Genomic DNA, 24,316 nt, shown 5'->3' on the forward strand with positions numbered 1-24,316 from the left:
TTTTACTCATTTAAAACATTTTATTAAAATTATTTTGGGTTTTAAAGATATGATTTGGTAAAACAGAACAGGTTGCAGTCAGATGGTAAAACATTCACGTTTTGAGAAGTTATTCTCTTTTCCACTGATTCATTCAGTCAAAGTTAATGAAATCAGTCGATTAAAATTTGTAGAAAATAGATTTAGAAAAATATTATTTGCCTCACAATGGAATTCATATTTAAGCTAATATGTTTGGGAACAATCCTAAAATGAACTAAAAGATCAAATATAGAATAGTAAACAAAAAAATTATAATTTTTAAATGAAAAACTCTTTGGTCTTTTCTGAATAAATCAGTAATTGTACTTAAACATGGATTAGCACAGAAACTTTCTAGCCTCCCCCAAAAACAAATCAGAGCCAAATAAAACAGATTTGAAGTAATAAAAAGGTGGATATGCTTTTGTAACTGGGCTCAAGATGGTGATGCGATGCGTCTAATACGAGCAGGTGCTGTAGAGGGTGGCCTTATGGCTGATTTCCTGCAGCAGCTTCTTCACTGCTGCCTCCATCTCAACCAGCTCTTCAGCTTTCAACTCAAGAGTTCGCTGATTGTCATCGTACGACTTTTCCAGATCTGAAACAAGAAAAAAAAAAAAGAAAGAAGTTTTTCTGGGTAACTCTTAAATAAATGATAAGCCAAGAAAATAAGCAAGCAGCATTCCTGGACTCAGAGGAAATTACCTTTCAGCAGCTCCAACTTGTCGCTGGCTTGCAGCAGCAGCTGTTTGGCCTGGTCCTGCAGTGACTCCGCCCTCTTCTTAGCGTCGGCCACAACCCCCGCTTTCTGATCTATCAGCTGTTCCACTGTGCTGTACTTTTGCTTCACCTCCGACTCAAACTCCTGAAACATGCACAAGGACATCAGAACGGCAGAGGCAGAATTACAGAAAAGACTACACTATCAGACTGGTGAGCCCACCTTTTTGACCTCCTCTGCGATCCTTCCGATGTCGGCGGCTTCCTGATTGGCCAGCGTGGTTCTCTGAGTAACATTTGCGGATCTGTCGGCGAGCAGCTTCACATCCTGCTCGAGCCTCTGCAGCCTCTGGGTGGCGTTGTCCAGCTTTGACTCTGCATCTGCCGTCTCCGTCTCTACCTGAAACCACAATATGTGCTTTTTTAAAAATCAGATCTGACGTCAAGGCATGACGAGGCGAATATCGATGGCGGCCGCCACTGACGGAGGAGAGCAGCTTGGCGGTGGTCTGGATGTCGGAGGCGGCCTGCTGGATGGCGCTGCTGGCAGCTGTGTGAGCTCTCTGAGCTTCTTCCAGAGCTTGTTTCACTTTCTCTGCAGAGTCCTTCGTATCCGTCGCCTGCTTACTAACAACAAGAACAGAAAAGTCTATTTAATGTCTATGTGAAACAAATATACCGTGTGCATCCCGTTGTGTTTTCACCAAGTTCTCTGAGATCTTTAAAGTGGGTCACCTGGCTTGGCGGGCCTGGTCCAGCAGAGTCTCTGCCCTCTGAATGTCGTCGGCGCTCTGCTGTAAGATTGCCTCCACGTGTCCCAGCTCTCCCACCTTTTGTCGGATTTCATCCGTTAGGTTCTGCAGCTGAGCCGGCGTGGTCGGCATCTGCATGGCCAGAACTTCATTTGCCACCAGTTCGATGCTCTCCAGGTCTGCAGCGTCCTCTGAAAAGACCACAAGAGTTTATATTCGACTGAAGCTTTTTAGTTTTGTCTCCAAGTGTCTTGTTTGTCTAAAACGGTGTTGCAAGGGTTGGTTTTTGAACACCAGGAATACCTAGAGGTCTTGCTTCAAAGAAGGGGGAAACATACGTGTGAGGAAATCTTTGATCTGTCTGATCAAGCTTCGCAGCTCCTCGTTGCTCTGGTCAACCTTGTGTTTGGTTCTGTTGGTCTTCATCAGGACATTCTGGGCGCTGAGCTTCGCCTCATCCGCCTGCATTTTCACCTCCAACACCTGAGGAGAGACTACAGCTGAAGACAGTCCTCACGGTTCAGCTCAGACCACAAACCAGGACTCCGGAGACCTACCATCTTGGAGAGCTTCTCCACCTCTGCCATCGCACTGATGATTTCCTGCTCGGCCTCTTGAGTCTTCAACAGGATGCTGTTGGCTGCTGTCACTGCACCATCACATCCTTCTCCGCCACACTTGGGCTGACCTTCAGGGTCCACACAGCCCAGACCACCGCAGGGCGAAGACCAGCAGGAGTCTTGGCCAGATGATGGACTGCCACAGGTCTGCAAAACCCAGGACATAAAAAAAAAAAAAACCCCAAAACAATAAAATGCTAAATCTGGTGAAACACAAGGACTTTCTGAATAAAATACAGAAATGAGCAGCAGGACTGTAAGGTTTATTTACATACTATGAAGTTGACCCTACCAAAATCATGGATCACTCTGAAGAAATCAAAAATATGCTAAGAGATCATGTTGCTTTATGCTTGGAAAGACGAGAGCCCTAAAAACTCCAATAAAAAAAGCAGCACCTTGGTTGAAGATACAGTTCAAGATTGTACTGGTCGGCTACGGTGCAACCAGTACAATCCACGGGTCTTAAACCAACAGAAAACTGAAGGGGCGAGGAGATTTGACACATTTTGTTTAGTTAGATCGATTCCATGCAACATATTGGAACCAGGACTTAAACCATTCCTATACAACATAAAATCAGCTCAGTGGTTCACATTAGAGGTAAATATTCAAACATTTTTTTCAGTTTAAACAGCCTAATATTTTTTTCCCCCACTTTCTGTAACACATTTGATTTATCTTTCCTTATGTTTTCCTTTAAAATAAATAGCATTGTTTTTCCAATGCATTTGTTAAAAATCTAAATAGACATCATCATAATATCTTACTTTTTAAAAAAAAACAAAAAAAACACTGCTTTTATTTGCAACACAACTGTATAAATCAGACTGTATAATCTTCTGATGCTTCACCTTATAGCTGATCACTGATAGGTCCAAAGTCTCCATCTCTCCAGCCAGGTTGTCCAGCTTCTGAGCATGCTCAGACTGTCTCTCCAGAAACTCCTCCCTGGTTTGGTTCATTTTGTCTTCTGTGAGTTGCCGTAGGGCGGCAGAGGATTCAACTGGGTTGCCGGCGTTGATGGTTGAGGCATTTGCTCGCGCCTCGGCTGCTTGGGACTGCAGGAAGTACTTAGTGATGCTGTCTGTTGCCCCTGGTAACAGAAAGACTTTATATTGTGTAGATCTGAGAGGATCATCTCCATGCTTATAACAAAATAACTGATCCATTCTGATGCGTTTTTGGTACAGATTATGATGATCAAAAGGGAAAAAATTAGGTCTGACATGCCATTCCCTCATGCCAGTTGTTTTGATTGTTTCTCCAGCGACAAACCAACCTCAGAAAACAGAACTTATTTTCTGAAATGTAATCAATTCAGTGATTGACCTGCAGGGGGAGACGCAGCACATAGATCTGATCCAGTCTAAATATCATTTTATGTTGCAAAAACCTGTTCATCAGGGAATTACAACATTTAAAGTTATTTAATTTACCCAGTTCTGATTGCCAAACAGATTACCGTCCATTTCTCGTAAGTTTTAGTGCTTTAATTTTGAAAGGATCGTGTTCCACAGCTCTCTACAAACTTTGAGCTGCAAGTCTTTACCTCTGATGTTGGAGTTCTTGATGAACTCCACTTGGTCCAGCAGCTCCTGGACCGTTCGCTCCAGTTTCTGAGCATCCGACGTCACAGAGTCCAGTTGGGTTTTAATGCCAGAGTCCTGCTCAGCCACCAGATCCAGAGTCTCCTCGGTGTTGTTCATGGTCTGGCTCAAAGCTGCCATCAGGTCGCTGGGACACAAACGGAGATCAGAGTCCACATCCAGACGGGACATTTTTCACATCAGGTCCCGTCTGACCTACCTGGCCTGTTGCAGCAGGTTTTGGACCTCAGTCAGAGGCTGCGAGGCTGGATCTTGGTCTAAGATGCTCTGGATGTCTGCAGCACTTCTCTCCATGCTCTCGATAGACTTCCTGTAGGGTCCGCTGATTCCACTGGCTTTAATGGAGCTGACCTTGTTGACCAGTCGGTGTGTCTGATTGGTCAGCTGACCAATGATGTTGTCCCACTCTGAGAAACACTGGTGGCACCGATGGCAGTCTGGGAAGGTCCCGTGGAAGCCGCGGGCGCAGACGTCGCAGCGAGGCCCGGCCACGCCCTCCACGCAGACGCAGTGGCCGCTCACTTTGTTGCACTGCGGCTCCAAGGTGCCGCGAGGGTCGCAGTCGCATGCTGTGGAGACAAACGGCCAGGACTTTATTCTGAAAAGCTGAAATCCACCAGTTTCTCACACAACTCCACCTGCTTCAAAGTTAAAAGAAGAACAAAAACCTGGTAACATGAGGACTTGAGCAACTCTGGAAGTAATGATCTGTGGTTCCCCAAGGCGGATATACGCAAGAGTCAATTAAGAATAGAAAACTTTGTGCATTTTTCTCTTTTTGATATCAGCAATAAATTAAACAAGTAACATTTTAATGAAAAAAAAAATAAAAATTGACCGGTCTGAAAAAGGGCCGCAGTAGTTTGAGTTTGGATGTGCCGTTTTCCCTGAGTGACCAACGCAACCACACCAGCTGAGGAATGGGACGGCACCCCACAGCACCGTGTGACCAATGACCACACCCAAATTATTAAATTACAAGTGTTTTGTCCAACCCAATGATTTCTTTTTCTGTATCTGGTTCAAATTAAGAAACAGCTGCTTTCAGATGTGGAAACTAACAGCAACAAACCGGGACTTTTCCACTCCAAACCTCCGTCGAAAACTAAAGACCCAAAAAGTACCGCTGACTCTCACAAAGTCCAGATTTTAGGAGCATTTTTAATATTTCCCTGCAACACTTGGGTCTTCCTGCTGCAGCTACCTTCATGCTTCATCCTTACATCCTAAAAAACAAGCTTCTTCACTTTCAGCATCGACTCTTGGGTGTGAAGGACCGATTTAACGTCTTTGTGTAGTTTTGAGTTTTGTGCCGGTTCTAATCAGTCTGGTCCTGTTCACATGGAGCAAAAATATTTGAAGCTCGTTGAACATCTGGATATAATCCGACTGCAGCAGAGAGATTCTTTGAGCACAGACATTCCCACAACCCACTGGTTTGGTTTTTTTTTTTTGTTGGTTTTTTTTTTATGGGCAATTAGAAATGCGTCTCAACTCTGGATTCCTGGTTTTGGATTTTGGGGGAAAAGCTCTTGAAGAACACATAAAGTTGGGGATAGAAGTATTTGCTGATTTTAGATTCATTTTAATGCACACTCAGAATATAAACAGTAATTCAGAAAAAAAAAACAACCCTATGTAAGACTTCGTAATAGGTTTGTGTGTCATTAAGGGATTTTAATCCACTCCTCTTCAGAGAAACTCTAAATCATGTCTGTTTTTTGGCTGCAGTTTGAATCTTCAGCACTCTTTGCAGACGTTTATCATACAACAGTCTGGAGCTCCGTTATATGTTCTTCTTCTTTTGCCACACCATTGCTGTCTTGGCAGTGGATCTGAATGTATGGCCATGTTTTAGGACTCACCCATGACTCTTATTTACTGTGTTCATCCAAGATTTCACAGAAAACATTTGCTTTTCTCCGCAAATGGAAGAATTGAAGGATTTCACCACTTCCTCTCATATCTCCTCTGGTCATTTAGGAAACCTAAGAGATTATCTGCAAATTTTAAATTGATTGAACTATGTGACATGAAAAAATAGTTCATCTAAGAGAGTCTGAACTCTGCATGTGTGTGAAATAAGTGCAATCAGAAACAAACTCCTTTTTACCTTGCATAAAATAATAATAATAATAAAAACATTTTTCCTCTCAAAAATGATATATTTCTTTGGCTTGTAGGTGTTACAACTCAGAAATTCAGCAGCACAGAAAGTATGAAACAAGATTTTCTAGAAACAGATTTAAAAGCCAGACTGATCTATTTCCAGTGAAACTCACCATGACACTGGCGTTCAGGGTCTCCCCAGAACAGCTCTCGGCACTCGTTACAAGTTCTTCCTCCAAAGCCGGGATGGCAGGAGCACTGACCGCTGATCTGAGGGAAATCAACCGTCTCCATTAATATTCGATCACTTCATCAAGCAGAAGCCGTTTGTGCTAAGAGACCCTTCTGTAAATGTGATCAAAGTTCATCCAAAGGCTTCTTGTTGTTCATGTGGAACTCCAGAAGTTAAAAAAAACGACCCTCAGGATGAGTTGACGGAAACATTTGAGGCTTAAATAAAGTCTGACAACTTCAGTCTGAATTTTCTCCAGTGAAACAGAAAAGCTCTTCACCTCGTTACAGGTCGTCCCGTACGAATGCTCGGGGTTGCAGTCGCAGCTCTGACAGCCGGCGCCGCTGGCCATGTTCCAGGTGTCGGGCGCACAGCGGTCACAGTGTTGACCAATCACGTTGGGTCTGCAATGGCACTGGCCGCTGCTGCGGTCGCAGTGGCAGTCGGTGGAGGACTGGCAGCTGGACTCGTCGCTGCCCAGCTGGTTACAGACACACTCTGTGATCACAAAACAGAATTATGGACAGTTTACCAGCAACTAAACAACCTCTCAGCTGAATTTTTTTTCTATTAATTAATTTCACTTCTTGGCTTTCTGACTTCAGGCTACAGAATCAGTTTCCTAATAAAAAAATAAACAAAAAACTTATCTGAACATTGTTTGCAATTTTAATTTAAAAATATAGCAGCAACAATAACCCTTTGTTTCACATAATACATTTGATATTTTTCATATTTAACCAGTCTATACTGGATTTTTACCCATTGGTTTTCAATAGTTCTGTCTCAGTTATACTGGTTTCTCTGTGTTGTGAGGTGCGAAGGACGTTTTCACTTTCACTCACTCCTGCAGCCCTGAACCAAGGCGTTGCCGTAGTAACCCAGTTTGCAGTTCTGGCAGGACGGACCCTCGCTGTGGTACAGACAGCGCAGGCACTCGCCGGACCTGGCGTCACAGGACTCCGGGTCCAGCATGTCGATGTTGTTGTTGCACTGGCACGGGAGACACTGGCCACCTGCCTCTTCAGGGTTTCCATAGTAACCAGGTGAACACTGATCACAGCGAGCGCCTGCAGAGGACGGGAGGTTTGGTTAACAACCCGATCATCAGCTTCCAGTTTTAAAATGGGTTCAAGATGACATACCGTAATACAAAAATGAACTCTCAGACAGAGACAAAAACTGAGATTCATTATTTCATAATAGAACAAAATTCTATGAAGTTTGGAAAATAAATCTCTTCAACGGCCACTAAAAACTAGACCAAAACTACTTGGTAAAATTTATAGTTTTTGTAGTGTACATCATACCAATGTTATTATGGGACTTGAATTTAATCTTAAAGGAGCAGCAAACAAGCAAAGATGATCTAATTAATTAATTTGAAATGGAGAGTGGCATTTACTGCAAGTGTGGCATATTAAGTTAAGTATTTGAAAATAAAATTTGGAGATAAACATTGAATTCACAGTAAACAAGTTGCCAAATATGATATCTTTTGTTTTTAAAATTTGGAACAGAAAGTGTAGACAGTGTAAAATGTGCAATCACTACACTACAACCAGGTAGTATTGGGTACAATTTCCAGAAACCTGCAGTTGCCTCATTAATTTGCTCCAGTAATTATTTATAAATATAACCAGATAGGAAATGTTCAGCCAAAAAACTGTTGAGGAAAGTGACAGATCCTGTGTCCTAGAGATGTTTTGGTGTCAAACGCTTCTTTATCCCCCATCCCAAGAAGACTTTATGAGGACTTTGGCTTTAGCTAGCAAGAGGTTGGCATTATCCACAGCAAAACAAGTCCAGTACTGACATGACGTGAAAAGTCACTCTGTGAGGAAGAAGCCATTTCTAGAACAAGATAGAAAAGCCAGATAACATCTTGCAGATATTCTTACGTAGAAAGACCTTTACAGGAAGATGGATGAAAGCATCCAAACAGATTAGTGCATTTCACAAAGTAGATGGCATCAGGAGGAAAGAACATGAGGTCAAAATTACCAAGAAAATTAAAGAAATTAATTTAAAGGAAAGCATAAGAAGCTAAATTCTCCCCCCCAAAAAAAAAAAAAAAAAATCATCTGTTTTTGAATTTAGTAAATAGAAACATTGTGGTTGAGCTTAACTAAAACAGGTAAGGTTTAACCAGATTTAAAGTGATCCATCAATTCATTGCTGGGAAAGCTGATCAATATTACTCTGGTCGACTTTGCAGGAAAGTCCTTCATCAAAGCAACCTGACAGAAGCGACGACATTAGGTCAGACATGCAGACACTTAATCCCCTCTCCCAGCCCGTGTTTCCCCTGTCAGATGGAAACAAAGAAAGTTGGTGACTCATGCGTCTGTCAGCAGCTGATTTCCCCCTGAACATCTTATTTCCTGCTTTAATAACAGACCTGACGTCTCAACACATCCCCCGCTCTCAGAGTTTCCATCGGACTGAATAACAGAGCAGCTTCTCCTCAAATTAAAAGCTTTTCATGTGTGCAGAGACCATAAGTCAGGATCATAAAACAATCCTCAGGGGAACATCTGGAGCTCAGCGTTGGGCCCTTCAAGCCTGGTTTTGTTTTCCAGAGAAACAGGTGATGCGCTTTTTTTTTAATAGAAAAGTGAGCTTAGATCAATGTTGCAAACTAATTTACTAAGACCCCTTCAAAAATAAACCAAACCAAAAACAATTAAAAAGCCTTTTTTAAGTCTTATTGCTAGAGCTGGCATTTAAGGGAATAAAATTCTGAGAATTCATGATTTACTTAGATTGTGTGGCGATAATGGCATTTGTACATTACATTTCAAATGCATTTCTTTAAAAAGTACAGAAAGGATTTAGTTTTCGCACAATATTTCTAGGTTTAGAAGAGCACAGGCAAGGCACAAAATTAAGAGACAAGAAATTATTCAGTTTGGATTTTCCTCACAGATTTGGACAAACTAGGAGAAAATTTTAAGTTCTGTTTGTTTGTTCTGTCAGAGTGAATAAAGTTCCCACCTTTGAATCCTGGCTTGCAAACACACACAACCTGCTCCGAGGTGTCGCTGCGGTAACAACTTCCCGCAAACTGCCGCAAACTGTTCGGGCCGCCGGGACACAAACACGGGCGACAGTGGTCGCCTGAGCCTAGAACCGGGTCGCCATAGTAACCATCCAGACACCTGAATGGGTGGGAAGGAATCTGTGAGGTCAGATGGAACTGATCCGAGATCAGATCCTGTCCCTGTGGGTCACCTGGGCGCACCTGTCGCAGCCGTGTCCGGTGGTGTGATCCCTGCAGGCGGTGCAGCGGCCGGTGGCGGCGTCGCAGCTCTCCGCGTGTCCGTTACAGGAGCAGGGGCGGCAGGTTGGGAAGCCCCAGTGACCCGGCAGGCAGCGGTCGCACTGCCGACCGTAGGCGCCGGCGACGCAGACGCACTGACCGCTCAGCTGATCGCAGATCGGACTCTGGGACCCCTGAGGGTCGCATGCACACTCTGCAAAACACAGAACAACATCAGGAAGTCCATCCACACCGCAAAAACACAAAATATCACCAATTCGTTTTGGTCTAGAGTCCACTGCGACACCAAAAATAATTGGTGTAGCATTATTTTTGGTCTAGTGTATGTTGGCAATACATATGTTACTAATATACTAACATATTTATCATACTAAAAAATTACTTCCTATTTTCAGCAATAGGAACCATCAACTTAAAGCAAACTCCTATATCTCACTGAAAAGTATTGTGTAGGTTAGTACATATGTACAAGCATATGCACTAATTAATTAGTACATATGTTGTACTAAAATATTAGTACACTAACATATTAGTACACTCGAATAAAGACAGAACTAACTTGCAAGTAACTTTTCAAGAAATATATAGGAGCTTGTTTATGTCAATAATTCCTTACTATAAATTAAAAAAGTACTTGTTTCACTGGAAGATTATTTCACTTATAACATGAAATCTTTCCCACATAAAAAGTGTATAAACCTGCCAGTACAAAAAGCACTTCTTCATCACTATCAAGGAATTATTGAATTAAAACAAACTCCTACATCTTTCTAAAAAGTTACTTGCAAGTCTTAATTCAAGTGTACTAAGATATTTGCAGTAGAAACTACACCAAAAATAATTGGTAATATTTAGCTTTAGCAGTGTAGAAGTGTAAAACTATCCATGCAACATATCAGCTGCAGCACCTTTTCCTGCACTTATTGATTATCACATAATTGATCCGTATCTGACAGGCAGTTTATTCAAGAAAAGGTGTCTGACCTTTGCAGCCGCTCGGTCCAAACTGAAACGTGGCCGGAGCGCATCTGTCGCAGTTCCTGCCCGCCACGTTGGGTCGACACTGACACTGGCCCCCGCTGGGGTCACACACTGTGCTGAGGGAGCCCTGGGGGTCACACTGGCATTCTGGAAAATGGGAGTCCAACACAAGGGACAATTCAAAACACTAAATCTGCACATCCTGGGAGAGACAGGAAGAATTTACAAGCTCGGGGGAATTCAAAGAGGAAACAAGTCAAGTCTTGCTGAAGAAGAGAAGCTGGAGGCTGAGCGCTGATGAGAGGCATTTAGGGATCAGCAAAGGCAACAGGTCACAGTTAAAGCAGCTGTGAGGGAGGCAGCAAGAGAACAAGAGGTGATGAAATCAGATGCATGTAAAGAGGGAGGAAAGGAGAAACATTGCTAATGGGCTCGCTCACATCTTGATATTTTGAACAATAAAAGCCTTTATGAAGTTTTTCTTCACTGCAATAACAATTTTTTTTTTTTTGTTTCTAGTGCAAATATCTTAATACACATGAAATAAGACAAAACTAACTAAAAATTAGCTGTTCAGCTCATTGTAGGAGCTGGTTTTAAGTCAATAATTTCTTAGCATTGCTGAAAAAGTACTAGTTATAAGTAAACTAATCTGCCATTGCAGCAAGAAATTTTTTTCCAATACTATAAGGAAAATGGTCTTGTTCCACTGGATGATTGTTTTACTTATTGTTAGAGCTTTTTCATTAATATTAAAGAATCTTCAACTCAAAGCAAGCTCCTATATCTCACTGAAAAGTAATGTGCAGGTTAGCTTTGTCTTATTTCAAGATATTTGCACTAAAAACTAGACCAAAAATGTGTGTTAAGATTTTGTGTTTGCATTTGTTTTTACAGAGCTTTTTTGTTGAAAATGTTTGAAAATCTCTTCCTGGTTTTTACTGAGGTGTGACTGAAATTATCCCCTCTGAATCAGAGTGGAGCTGAAATCAAACCCTGAGGGGAATTCCTGCCGTCAGCCTGATTGGGCTGGGTCAAAGGTCAGAGTCTGGGGGCTAAGTGGAGACATTCCTCAGAGAGCAAGAACTACCTTTGCTCCATCATCACATCACTGAGTGCTGAGTACCTTTAGCTCCCTGGTGCAACAGGGCAGAGATGCTGAAGATGAAGTTCCTGCAGATGTCAGTCATCGGGGTTTTAATGACACTCTGGCTGTTCTCCAGACATCGATAACGCTGAAACGTTTCCCAAGCACTCGAGTCCCCTCCCACAGAGGAGGTGAATATTTCCAGGTTCTTACAGTGCGGCATCAACACAATCTGAGGGACGGGGAGAAGAACACTGAGCCGGAGGTCCAAAAGATGTGCAGACCTGCAGTCTCGGTCCGGTTAGCGCGACATGGACCACTGATATACTCTGAATAAAACGTGTACATGACCCAGTCGGTGAACTATGACCTCAGTGGGTTCTTGGGAGTGGAAGAAAGGTCAGAAATGAGAAAGTGAACAGTTTTTACTCACCGAGTCGATGAGCGTGTACGGAGAATGGACTTCACTGAGGGCCGAGTAGAGCGGGAGACTGAGGCGGATGGTGTAGTTCAGCCCAGATTCAAAACAAACCGCCCTCGGCAGAACCACGTACCTGTGGACACAGATTCAGTGTACACTTCAATCACTCATGACTTTTAATCCTGTCTTTAAAAAAAAACAATAACTCAGTTTAGAATTTGGTGTTTTACTTGACTTGTTTTTTTTTTGTTTTTTTTTTATTAAGTTAAAGTTAGCCAAATCCAGCTCTGACTGATAGAGGTCACCGTATTTTTAGATGTTTTAGATTAATCAAATGTATGGCTCATTAACAGGCCTAAGCAGAACTTGATAATGCATCTGAAACATGGAGGACTTGAAGATTGGAGTTGGCTATCCCAAGTTCAAGGTCTTCTGGTCTTTCTGACTGGTTTTCTTTGAATGCTCCATTTTGTTCACCCTCTGATAACTTCAGGAAGCAGCCCACTCACCGTGAGCTGGGATGAAGGGAGATCATTTGGTTGTCGTCGTCCGGCACCGTGTTGATGCAGCGGCTGTCAGCTGTAATTGGTCCAGGCCTCATTACCATCATCAGAACCTCCTCCCATTGGTCAGGCAGCTGCAGAAGCACATCGCAGTAAAGTGAAACAGCGTCTTCCTGACTGACAATACATCCCACAGGTTTTCAGCTTTTTCTGGTTTGCGACAACAAGCAGACAGGTTACGTCTTACCTGAGGCTCGTAGCGGATAAGGATGTCGTACTCCATGGAATGAGGGATGTTGTCCACAGAGAAGTCCAGGAAGGCCCCTTCAGGGACATTGACCAGGCCAACGCCTGTCCAGGTGGGACTGCGGTCATGAGGGTGGGGTCTGGGCACCATCGTCACTCCCTATAGACACACAGAGGAGGCCAACAGGTGTTCGGGTTCAGGCTGACCCAGAAATAAATAAACACTACAGCTACTCTGTGACAACAATGAAGATGTTTGGAATAATGAGGAACCATGTGAAGGAAACACTATTAAGTCACATTAAATAGACTGGAGCAGAAGAAGAAGCAGAACAAATCAAGGAAATTTAATTATGGAAATTTTGCATCCAAAGTTTTTCAGATCCAGATCAATAGTTCTCAGTAGTATAATAATATAATAAATAATAATGTAACATCAGAGCAAATGCAAGACCCCGTTTGGTTAAAAGATTTTAAACTAAGCAAGCACATAAAGCAGAATACACATTGCCTTCATGTTTTTGTAACTTTAATCTACTGTTTTATTATTGATGTTTTTAATGTTTATATGTTTTATATACACGTGAAGTTAGATGCCAAATGTGTTAGAATATCTTTCATTACAGAACAACAAAAAGGACGCACACTTTCAGCAAATTAGGGATCCAAATATGCAACCATGTGGAACTCCAAACATCCAAATATTTAGGTTCACCCACCATGAAATGGATTTGTAGTTGTATTTTATTGCATTTAAAGAACTTTCCACTAAAAAGTTTTCTTTCCATCTTAAGTATCTGAACCACTAGTAAGGAACATTTAGGAACATTCCTAAATGTTGAGAGTTTGTAATTTACAGTTTATTTTCTGACAGTGTGCACAGCTCCAGGCAGTTTTGTTTTTATCTTGAAGTTCTGTTGATTGTAAGATAAAGAAAATAAACTCTATTGGACCAAATGAAAACAAGTTAGAGAAACAAGTTTCATGTTTAGTGTTTCAGAAATGAAAACATCTCAGTTTAAAGATCTTGTGTCCTATAACAAAAACCACTAACCAGAATTTACCAGATTGTTTTTTCCAATCTGCTGCAAATATTTTGTTTTCTTTTTAGGAATCAACTTTAAAGTAGATGTTAGAACACTAGAAAGTTTTTTCTAGTTTAACCTTTTCTTATTTTCCAGAGGTGACGTAGGATTCAAGCTCCTTCATCACATAAACAGGTCAGAGGTTAAACTCACAGGTCCAAACTTGGCATCTTCAGCCTCGTAGGTGTAGTGATCCAGAGCAACAAAGTAGAACCCGGACTCCACCTGATCGCAGCGACGGCCGAACATGTGATCCCTGCAGACACACTGACCGCTCACCTGATCACACCTGCAGACAGGAAGTCATACAAACTGATCCATCGGATCAAAAACCTGCTTGTTTCAGTCAGGGAGTCTGATTTATTTCAGCAATTTTATCTCCTTCTTGATGAAAGAAAGGGAACTTGGTTGAACTTTACAGTCAAACATTTGGTTCTGTGATCATGTCTCATCAGTTCATGATGAACAGTCACTCTACAACGCCCAGCAGTTTTGTTTAGCAAATTTGAACTTAAAGGTATAAGTTATTCATTTTGAAAACCCTGAAAAATGTAAGTTTTAAAAAAACTGAAGAGCTGGGCGTGCTGTGGTGGTGTAGGGTATTGCCTCCACATTCGGAGGCCTTGAGTCCTTGACGCGGCCGTCGCGGGTTCGACTCCCGGACTCGGCAGACATTTGCCGCATGTCTTTCCTCCTCTCCTTCCCCCTTTCCTGTCAGTCTACTTTCACATAAGGGACACTAGAGCCCACAAAAAGACCCCCTGGTGGGGAAAAAAAACAACAACTGAAGAGCTTTAAGATTTTTGCAGAAATAAACATTGATTTTTGGTGAGGTCTAAATTTAATCATTTCCTCTTAAAATGGCGAAACTTGAACATCGTTACCCTGAATTTTACTCAGTTTAAGCCTCAGGGATGTAGTTTGATGCTCCCAATTGTTTATTTTAATGATTTTTTTCAAATCTAGGGGCCTTTATTTGATAGTGGAACGATAGGAAGGCGGGTTGTGAGAGACGGAAGACGTAGCCAAGGTCATTGGGTCAGGACATGAACCCGCGATGACCTCGTCAAGAACTGAGGTTTTTGTAAACGGGCCACGCGTTTTACCTCCGCTCGTCCGATGCTCGAAATTGTGTAAGTGAGAGTGAACATTATGAAGAGATCCAAAGAGCTGTCCGAAGCCTTCAGAAGGACGATTATAGCATCTTAAAGGTTTCAAAGAGCGATCAATTGTTCCACAGTACAGAAATCTGCATTTAAAACAGCTGCCACTGTGCCCAGGTCATTCAACATGTCTGACCTTAAGGCAGACTACAAGACGTTTCTTAAGATGAAAAATATGACATCATTCAGCAGGCTCATACTGCTGATGTGAAATGCATGTCTGTATAATCAGAAAATTAACTACTGTTAGCTCAATGGGAGAGAAGAAAAGAGAAAAACATGAAAGTCTACGTAAGGTTTGTCAGGGAGAACTTGGATTGAAAGCGAGGAATGGGACAAAGATTTCAGAGACTGATATCAGAGTTTAGTGTAAGCCTAGAAAAAGTGTGTTAGCCAAAGAGACACAGAGTGTCTGTAGGCTTTTAGGTGTTTAAGAGCAATAAAACCCTCTCTTTGCAGGGACAAAAATTGAGATTAGGCACTAAGCCTTTCTTTAAGAACTGATATTTAAGTGATATTTCACCTGAATCCACTCAAACCACATGATACAATGAGTGGTGTTTACAGATCAAGCAGAAACTCTGCTGCAGTGTTAAACCTGAAGGGTAGTACCCAGAAAATCTATCTTTATGAAAAAAAAACTCTCCCATCCTTCCTCTTTTCTAGAGTCAATAATTGCTGAGGGAGTATTAAAATGGACTCACCGGTTGTGGACGGCTCCTCCCAGATCGCAGTCGCACGGTCTGCAGCCGTCCATGTCGTTACTGAGTCCCCAGTGTTCATCCTGCAGACCCAGCAGTACGCCCAGTTACACATCCTCCAGTCTCCTTTGTCTCTCACAGAAAATCCCCCGTTTTGTTTCAGAACGTGTCTCTCTGGCGTTCGCGGACCGCGACCTGATTGTAGGATAAGTGCAGAGTAATCCGAGTATTTTCCTCACCACACACTGGTCGCAGTCCCGCCCGATCACCAGACGTTTGCAGAAACAGCTTCCTGTTTCGCTGTCACACGGGTTTCCTCCAGGAGTTGTTCCCAGGGGACTGCAGGTACACGCTGCAACCATCACAACTCATCAGTCCCCATCTACATCCTAAATATATCCAGCAACACCTGCTTCTGTCTAGGTTTGAAATGAAGGATTTAAGAATTATGTTTTGCCCCCCAAAATCCTGACATTTGTCTTTCCTGCAGTCTTTTGTTGTTCTGTGGAGATTTCACCAATGCTCCGACATCCTTAATTATTCACAAGTACATTCCTAAGATCGCTGATTTTTAATGTTTGAGAGAAAGTCATTGTTGATGGAGCAGCAACAAACCATGAGACTACCAACACCGTGCTTAGCACATCTAGCCTTTTCTGTTGTTTCATTCACTTCAGTCTCTGTTTCCTGATACATTCCAGGGAGAAATTAATCACTGACTTATAGAGTCCACAGCCCTGTGCAAACTCACTGAAAGTCTGCCACTGTGTGTTGGTGCATGAGGGTGTAAATAAACCCCTGGCAGGCCCCACCTGCAGATCTAACCACTCTGCATTTCCTGTCTGTTTGTTACTGTTGAGAGAAAGTGAGGAAATATCTGTAAAAGTCAGAAGAAGTGAAAATCTATCTTCCCCCCCACCCCAAGAGGATCTGCTTTCACACTGACTCGTTGGTGTTCAGCGAGTCACGTATGTCATAGATGATCTGACTGATATCTGCAGCTACGCCTCCTGACAAGAAAAACTGCAAACTCAAACCTGCATCCACCAAAGGGTGAAATGCATTTTAGTTTGCGAGCGCCATATTGGAAATCTTTGCGCCTCATTTAAAGTAAACACTCCAACCTTCTCTGGAGCGTGGCATATTTCTGAATGGTGTCTGTACTCCCAATCTAAGTGACATGATGTGGGATATTTCAGAGGAAAACAAAACAAAGAGAAGAACCCACATTGTTTTGGTAGATGCACAAGAAAAATAAAGATCTGATATAAAACTCTTTAGATCACCGCACGTGTGTGGTAGGAATAAAAATCTAAAATATTAGTACTTTAAGCCACTTACGTTCATCCCAAGCAATTAAATTTCAGATATAAGTTCATACTGTGTTATCTTGCTCATTTATTTTCCCTACTGTGGGACAATAAAAGAATATTTCTATTTCTATATTTGTGTTGTTATCAGAAAACTATTCAGACCAGCATATTTCACACTGGCAAAATTTATAGTCCTGTTTGAAAAGACCAAAACTCCTCCAACATGATTTTATTTTCATTTCATTGGTAAGGAAGACTTTCTAAAAGATAAACAGAAATTATTCTGCAGGTAGATAACCTCGTTCATTTATTCTGCATGAAGCTCTTTACAGGTTCCGGGGATATTTTGGTTACTTTATCAGGATTTCTGTTGGTGTCTTTATAGTATCAAAGCCAATCCAGCCAATTTTTGTACTCGCTTATTCTTGTAGGATGGCAGAGAGGCAGAGATACCAGGTTACCTGAACAGGTTGCCAGGCCATCACAACAGAACAAATATCCAAATATCCAGGACAATGGAGAGAGACCAATTAAGGTAGCAGTCATGTTTTTAGACTGTGAGAGGAAGCTGGAGTCCCTTACATGTACTGAGAAAACATGAAAACTCCATGCAGAAAGGTTTTAACATCCTCTTGGAAATCCCATGTCCTCTTGTTGTGGTGGTTCTGATGTTTGTTACCTCGGATTTAACTCTTCGGACCCAAAAGGGGAACGTTTATACCAATCTGTTCCCTGTTTCAATATCAAGGATCTCAAGTCAGTCCAGTCTGCTAACATGTCAATGATTTATCAGAGAATCTGTTCCGTCTGTGAGGATCTTTGTGAAATGATCAATGAGCCGAGCCTTCATGTGAGCGTTTTATACCTTTGCAGCCTTCAGGTTCATCGCTGAGCCCGTAGTACGCCGGTTTGCAGTGTTCGCAACGTTCCCCCTCCACATTGACTTTACACCGGCACTGACCAGCGATCAGACCGACTCGGACATCCGTCAATCCGTCGCATATTCCTCCTTTCAGGGAGCCCACGGGGTCGCAGTTACAGGCTGCAGACAAACAAATCACAGCTACCCAGTCGACATCAGACGCACAGAACTCTAGCTTTATGTCAACAAAAGGGGAAATCTTCTGTTGACATGAAAAAATATTAAAAACTAAATCTCTGGATGTTTTTCATATCTGCCTCAGTGTGATCATCAGGACGTCAGGCTGTGGACGCGGATGATTAAAAGTGTGATTCTGTCGTTTGAGCACAGGTGAGAAGCTAATCTGTGAGGCAGGGCTAAGCCTGGATGAAACCACATCAAAGACCTCCAACATGAAAACATTCCTAAATGTTTGGTCTTAAATTCATCCTTTCATCTTCCTTCATGAAAATGTCTGAGTGCCTGAAATCTGATCAGGACTCAGGACTTAAGCAGAGAATATAACACCATGTTATAAAGTCAAAAGAGCATTTGAAATGAAACTGCTTCTGCAAAGCACAGAAACTGTACGCCCAGCTGAGATTTGTGGATCTTAGAGGATCCTGGTTCTTTCTAAAGACAGAACTCTGTACTGACTCAGAGACCTCAGGAAACAGCTGGACTCTGGTGTTATTTCAAACCTTCACAGGTTTAGATTTGAGTAAAAACAGGTAGACTCACGCTGGCAGATGTTTGGGTCTCTGAGGTCCTTCTCTGGATGTTGGTAATAAAACGGTTTGCACTGCTCACAGTTGTGTCCGGTCGTGTTGTGCAGACAGTCGTCGCAAACTCCTCCGCTGACGTTTCCAGAGGCCATGAACACGGCCATGTCGAAGTGGCATGAGTCCGAGTGCTGGTTACAGTTACACTCTGTGGAGCAAAGAAGAACAAGAAGGAGCCTTCATCACCAATTTGAGGTCCAGTTTACCATAGAAGCTGCTTCAGATTAGATTTATCCAATTGTTAGCTGTTTAGATTTGATCAAGGCAGTAAAGAGACGATATGATTCCAACCTCTGGCAGAATCATAAACTTGCATCTCATTTACCATCAGAACCCAATAAAGTATGAATGTGTGGCTCAATTTGGACCAGCAGTGACAGATCAGTGAAACCACTTTGGATCATTGGAGAACTACATGGGCATTATTGGACCACTTTAAAGCTACAGAGACTGTAGTGGTTTAGACAAATGGAAATGGCTTACACACAAGAGGATTCTTATGGACCAGTTTATAGCCATGTAGGCCATTCTGGACCAGTATGGAGGACTCACTTTTGCAGGCATTGGTGTTGCGGCCCTCGGCTGGTCTCCAGGGCAGATCGTGGTAAAAGGCTTTGCACTGTTCACAGTTCAGTCCTTTAGTGTTGTGGTTGCACATACAGTGACCATGAACCTAAAAGACAAAGACAGATAATTGATAATCATTACATACTCGAAAACAATTGAAACTGAATTGAACTGAAGACAGTTTAAATGTGATGAGAGCACACAGATACAAAAACCAGAGGACTCACCATGCCCTCCATGGTCTGGCCTGCTCCCTCCACAGGAGCGCATTCAGACGCATGTCCATAACAGAAGCAGTTTCCTCTGACCACCATGTCATAGATGGCATAGTAATACTTCTCCTTGATCTCCATCCGAGAGTCCAGTAGGTTGTCTCCGAGTGTGTGCAGCTTGGTGAACTTAACCCGCAGGTTGGTGATCTTCAACAAGTCTGCAAAAAGAGCCAATAATCACAGATCAATAACCTTTTGCTAACTGAGACTCTGGTTTTAATTGTCTGATTCAAGGAGACACACTCTGGATCCGTGGACTGTAAGGGTCTTCAATACGAAATGCTGGGTCCAGGACTCTGTAAATCACCTAAAAGAAGAACCAAAGAGCTCCAAAAGGTCACAGTAACGGATATTCATTACATCAATGTAAGGACACTGAAATGCCCCTACAGTTGCCTTCAAATGTTTTCAGGAGCTACAGTACCTCGCCTTCAGTGGATGGCTCGATGTCCGAGTAACGAGAGTCACAGATGACATCATCAACTGTCTGCATCGGACCATGGGAAACTGATGGAAAGGATGACTCGCAATCGTAGGCAAAGTAGCGGTAAACATGCCAGGTTTTTCCGTAGTCTGCTGATCGCTCAATGACCATGGCAGCTGGTCGAAACGTCTGACGAAAGAGAACAGGTAAAGATGACATGTCCAAAACTCATTTGACTGTCTAAATAAGCTTAACAATGAGCTCATCCAATAACCAACAGAGCTGGAATGGCCATGTTTCTGGTTCAAGAAATCAGCAAAAAAGCACTGAAGTTACTTTAAAAAGAGAATTGAGTTGAAGCATAAAGATCTGGACCATTTTTATGGTTCCTCAAAGGTTCTTACCATCTGCTCTACCACGCCAGCATCAACATTTTAACTCTACTCCATCAAATCAGACGGACTCTGTCTCCACCTCCTGCTGGATGGCACCCCACTTGGGTTCAGCACACAATTTCTCAGAATTTGTGATTTCTATCATCAGTAACTCACACTGTCAGGAAGCCTCTTATGTGTGAAGCGCTCACCCTGAAGGTCATGATGAGATGAGTGAAGTGAAACTCAGCTTCTAGGTTCAGCTGGACGGTGACATTCTCCAGACCTGAAGAGCCACAAATGAAAATCAGATTGTACGAAACAACCCACCTCAAATGTTGAGTGATCGTCAACAACCCCAACATTGTAACTGATACACACTTCAATGACAACATTCTTGCTTTTCATTAAATAAAAAAACCACAAAGGGTTGTTGATGAAAAGTAGAACTGGAGTGGTATGAATAGTGGATCGAGTTTTGGTAAATGACACAGGCCACAGTATTCTGGACCCACTGAGGTTAATATTTGAGAGAGAGTGCCACCAAGATGAAATTTGCAGTACGAGGAAGTTACGGTGGAGGGATTCAGTATGGGAATGCAGCTAGGTGTTAGCAAAAGACGGACATGATTTAAGGAGACTGTTATTTGTATGAGCTTTGTATGAAAAAAGCAATGTCTAGATTATGACATAAAAGGACTTATGGTGGAGCTGTCAATACTGAAATCCTACCAACTGTCTTAGGAAAGTGTCCCCGGGACATTTAATGTCTCGTGGAGACTCAGAAAAAGGGGTAGATTGGAGGGAGGAGCTGGAAGATATGTCAGGGAGAAGTAATTTTGAAATTACAGAAGACATTTTCAAGAGAAATCAGTTGTATGGTGAACATAAGGAGACGTAGGGTACAACATAACTTAACCTCCATAGTGGCCCATAATAATGTGAACTTAAAGGTTTTAATCTAAATATGTAAAAAGCCATGGAGATAAGTTTCAAACATTGTTAAGTTGATGAGAATACGAGTAGGTAATGGTCTAGAACCAGAGGATGGTGTTTCAGATCCCGTTTCTGTACGATGATGGGGATGGAAACCAGACTGAAATTCTCCTTAAGACAGTGTTATTGATAAATGGGAGGGACTCAAGTAGGCAATTTTTTTCAAGGACTCTGCCAAATGATAGTTTGTTAGCTGCAGAAACACGCCTTGACCTCCAACTGTGAGGTTGATACCTGGCTCTGACGTTCATATCTTCCGTTTGAACGGCAGAACAACACAACTGAATCGTTACCGTTCTCGGACTGCCACCAGGTCTTCAGCCTATTGGGACCAAATGTGGTGACCACGTTTTCAATTCGGTGGCTGTGGTTGTGATTGGCCAGCTCATCGTCATATGGTGCTGCTGAGTCACACACAAAGCACTTCTTCTCCTCCTGGTTAAAAAAAAAAAAAAAAAACAGAGGGGGAGGGCAAAGAGTTAACAGGGAGTTAAATTCCTCGGATTCCTCTCTGCTGGTGGTCAGTAGAGATAAAACTCTTCAAGCAAAGATTCCTGAGAACAAATTAAACCTTCAGCAACACCTTCAAGCTGGGAGGTTTCTATGTGAGGCGCTGCTTTTCCTCATTTGTTGGAATAAGACTTTCCTGATCCGAGGTTGTTGAGCACTATTATCTTCTTCGCTTCTTTCCATCACAAACATTCGATCTCTGATAAGTGATCAGAGGCAACATGGGGTTCAGTGTTTTGCTCAAAAACGCAGAACCAGACCTCAAAAACATCCTAAGCCACAGCTGCTGCTTATATTTTCTTTGTCCTTTGAACCTCCTGACACCAACTGAGAGTCTAAAACTCAAAACTAACAGATCAAGCTCAAACAGTTTATGCAATCGGACCTGAAACCAACAACAGGGTTAGTATGAACACTTTGTGCTGACAAAAAAAAGTCCCAGAAAGGTTTGGTTTTATATCAGAATGGAAGGAGAGTGTTGGACCTTTTCGCTGTTCTGTTTGTTGAAACATCTGGATAAACATCTGCCTGCAGCCAGACTCTCGCCCTCCTTATAGGGAGATTGTTTTACACAGGAAACACCACAGACTGTAACACAGACACACACAGTTTAACCAAACACACAGAGCGTCCATCCCAGGGACAGGCGGGAAGTCTGCAGGAGGTCAGAAACTGAAGGTTTCTTCCCGAGAGACTCAAACAGGCTGATGAGAGAGGTTTCTTTACCGACTTTACAGCCCTCAAATCTTTCAAAGAAGCCCATTCATTCATTTTCAAACTAAGAAGCTCATAGAAATCCTTAGTAGCTTAGTTAAAAGTTTACCCTGGACCATAAATTTTAACTTTAAGACTGGCCTAACACCTGCTTTATACTTGTTATTTCTCTCCACACACATGTCCATCTTTGTGGAAGTCAAGTTTCGCTCCCCTATGACAAAGGGCAACAAGACTGAAGGTCACGACATAGAGCAGATTTTGTCATAGTGCGACGTTGAATGAGGCCAGTTGGTGTGACAAAGGATACTGGTGTTACAGTATCCTGATGTTGGAATCATCAGATCAACAGAATGGCACCTAAACTCATCAACCTTGAAGGAATGACTCCATTGGGCAAAATAAGCATCAAACTTGTCTTTTACCTGCAAGTGGCTGACAATGCAGAACGGCTCTGGACGCTTCAGTCCACAGGTAGAGGTGGACAGCAGCTGGTGAGCTCGGCCAATCAGAAGATCACCTGTCGCTGGGTAACAGCTGCCTTCAGTGCAAACATCGCTGAACTCTGGGAGGCTGAGGTCATCTGGGGCCCCGCCCAGTGAGTCTCCGCCCTCCTGAGAGCAGGTGAGTGCCTGCAGAGCTGAGAGAATGAACCAGGATTACATTCAGACTGGCTCTTTCAAGCAGATGAACGTCTGAAGACGAGGAGCAGATACTACTCAGTAGGATGAAGGTGGATGCATTTACAGCTGGCCTTTACAATTACATCCCCTGACCGTCTAACCTGCTCTGTAGCGCCTCCTGCCCCGAGTTTGAATTGGTCAAAAGAAATCCTCCAGTCTTGAGGAGTTTCAGACTGCTTCATAAAGTTCTGCTCCATCAGACTGATCTCAGGTCAGACTTACAGCATTCCTCTAAATTGTTGAGTTGAATATTTAAAAGACCAAGGAGAGACAAGAGCTGAATAAAATTAGTCTCCATCAAAATTAGTTTCTGAGATCAGATTTATGTATAATCTCTTTTCAACAAGACAGATCTTTCTATTCAGGCCCAGTTTTTCCTCCAGTAGACTGATCCCAAATCAGATTTAGAGTAGAAATATAGTTGTTTGTTCCGCAGTGGGAAACTTCAGTCAGCAGCATGTATAAACATTTACATTAATAGCCAATTTAAAACATACAAAGAACTGAGTAGGATCATTAAAGATTAGCAGAATGCGCATGCATATTTGTGAAAATAACTTTAGATGTAAACACTTGAAACGTTTAAGTTTGTTGGGAGCTGAGATGATTGAAACATCTAGTCATATTTTCCTCTTCTACTCTCAGACCAGTGTTTGAAACTGAATAGATTAATTAATCTAAACTCAGCCGACAGAGGAAAAAAAGTTTCTTGAACATTTTTCAGCACTCTCTAAGATTTGTGTCCACTCTCTCTGAACTTTCATTTTAAAGTCATTTAAATTTTCTCTTTGTCCCTGATTGAAAACAGCTGTCTCAGGATTCACCTTGTTCCGGTTCGGATCCAGTCCGAGCCCGTTCCAGAAAACTTTTTTTTTTTTTTTTTCCCAATGGCGTTTTTAATATGTTTGAAACTGAAAGGTGAAGAAAATTAAAGTTTCCAAGCTGCAGCTGATCTCAGGTCAGTTCACCGGCACTGAGTTGTAGAGCTTGTCTGGAAAAACCTCTGCAGAACCGAGTCACGTTTACTCACCGAGCAGCACCGCGAGCCGCAGTTGCAACATGATCCACAACCAGAACCGCCGATGAAAACCTCCAGGAACCGGGATCAGAACTTGTCAGACCCCTGCAGACCTTCTGGGGATCCTGTGGGCTCCCAGAACCCCCCACCAAACCCCCGCAGACTCCGCGGAGCTCCGCCTCCTGAGAGCCACCCACCCCCACTTCCGGCCCGGCCCAGATTAAAACC

General features: G+C 42.6%; 1 protein-coding gene across 1 annotated transcript; it reads right to left on the bottom strand.

Moving 5' to 3' along the window:
- Window positions 1-24,277, bottom strand: lamb1a (laminin, beta 1a). Its single transcript, XM_044124160.1, has 33 exons — window positions 24,101-24,277; window positions 22,813-23,027; window positions 21,457-21,598; window positions 20,380-20,453; window positions 19,794-19,982; window positions 19,613-19,676; window positions 19,325-19,527; window positions 19,083-19,203; window positions 18,490-18,678; window positions 17,713-17,889; window positions 15,774-15,886; window positions 15,538-15,617; window positions 13,824-13,959; window positions 12,587-12,745; window positions 12,346-12,473; window positions 11,849-11,969; window positions 11,455-11,647; window positions 10,332-10,475; window positions 9,309-9,540; window positions 9,062-9,225; window positions 6,910-7,134; window positions 6,345-6,562; window positions 6,006-6,102; window positions 3,923-4,292; window positions 3,666-3,850; window positions 2,968-3,209; window positions 2,051-2,260; window positions 1,832-1,976; window positions 1,477-1,684; window positions 1,227-1,368; window positions 965-1,141; window positions 727-886; window positions 1-619 (listed from the first exon to the last, which is right to left on the bottom strand). The coding sequence occupies exons 1-33, from the start codon at window positions 24,129-24,131 to the stop codon at window positions 480-482; spliced, it is 5,394 nt and encodes a 1,797-aa protein (XP_043980095.1). The 5' UTR covers window positions 24,132-24,277; the 3' UTR covers window positions 1-479.
- Window positions 24,278-24,316: the final 39 nt, after the last annotated feature.

Source organism: Gambusia affinis, linkage group LG08 (assembly GCF_019740435.1).
Source record: "Gambusia affinis linkage group LG08, SWU_Gaff_1.0, whole genome shotgun sequence".
NCBI lineage: Eukaryota > Metazoa > Chordata > Actinopteri > Cyprinodontiformes > Poeciliidae > Gambusia > Gambusia affinis.

What these genes read in the sequence shown, in the direction of transcription:
- lamb1a (XM_044124160.1), bottom strand. Translation starts at nt 24,131, where the DNA reads ATGTTGCAACTGCGGCTCGCGGTGCTGCTCG. An exon ending in ACCGGACACGGCTGCGACAG is followed by an intron (nt 9,226 to 9,308) that starts GTGCGCCCAGGT and finishes CCACCCATTCAG; the next exon opens with GTGTCTGGATGGTTACTATG. An exon ending in CCGCCAAGCTGCTCTCCTCC is followed by an intron (nt 1,142 to 1,226) that starts GTCAGTGGCGGC and finishes TTGTGGTTTCAG; the next exon opens with GTAGAGACGGAGACGGCAGA.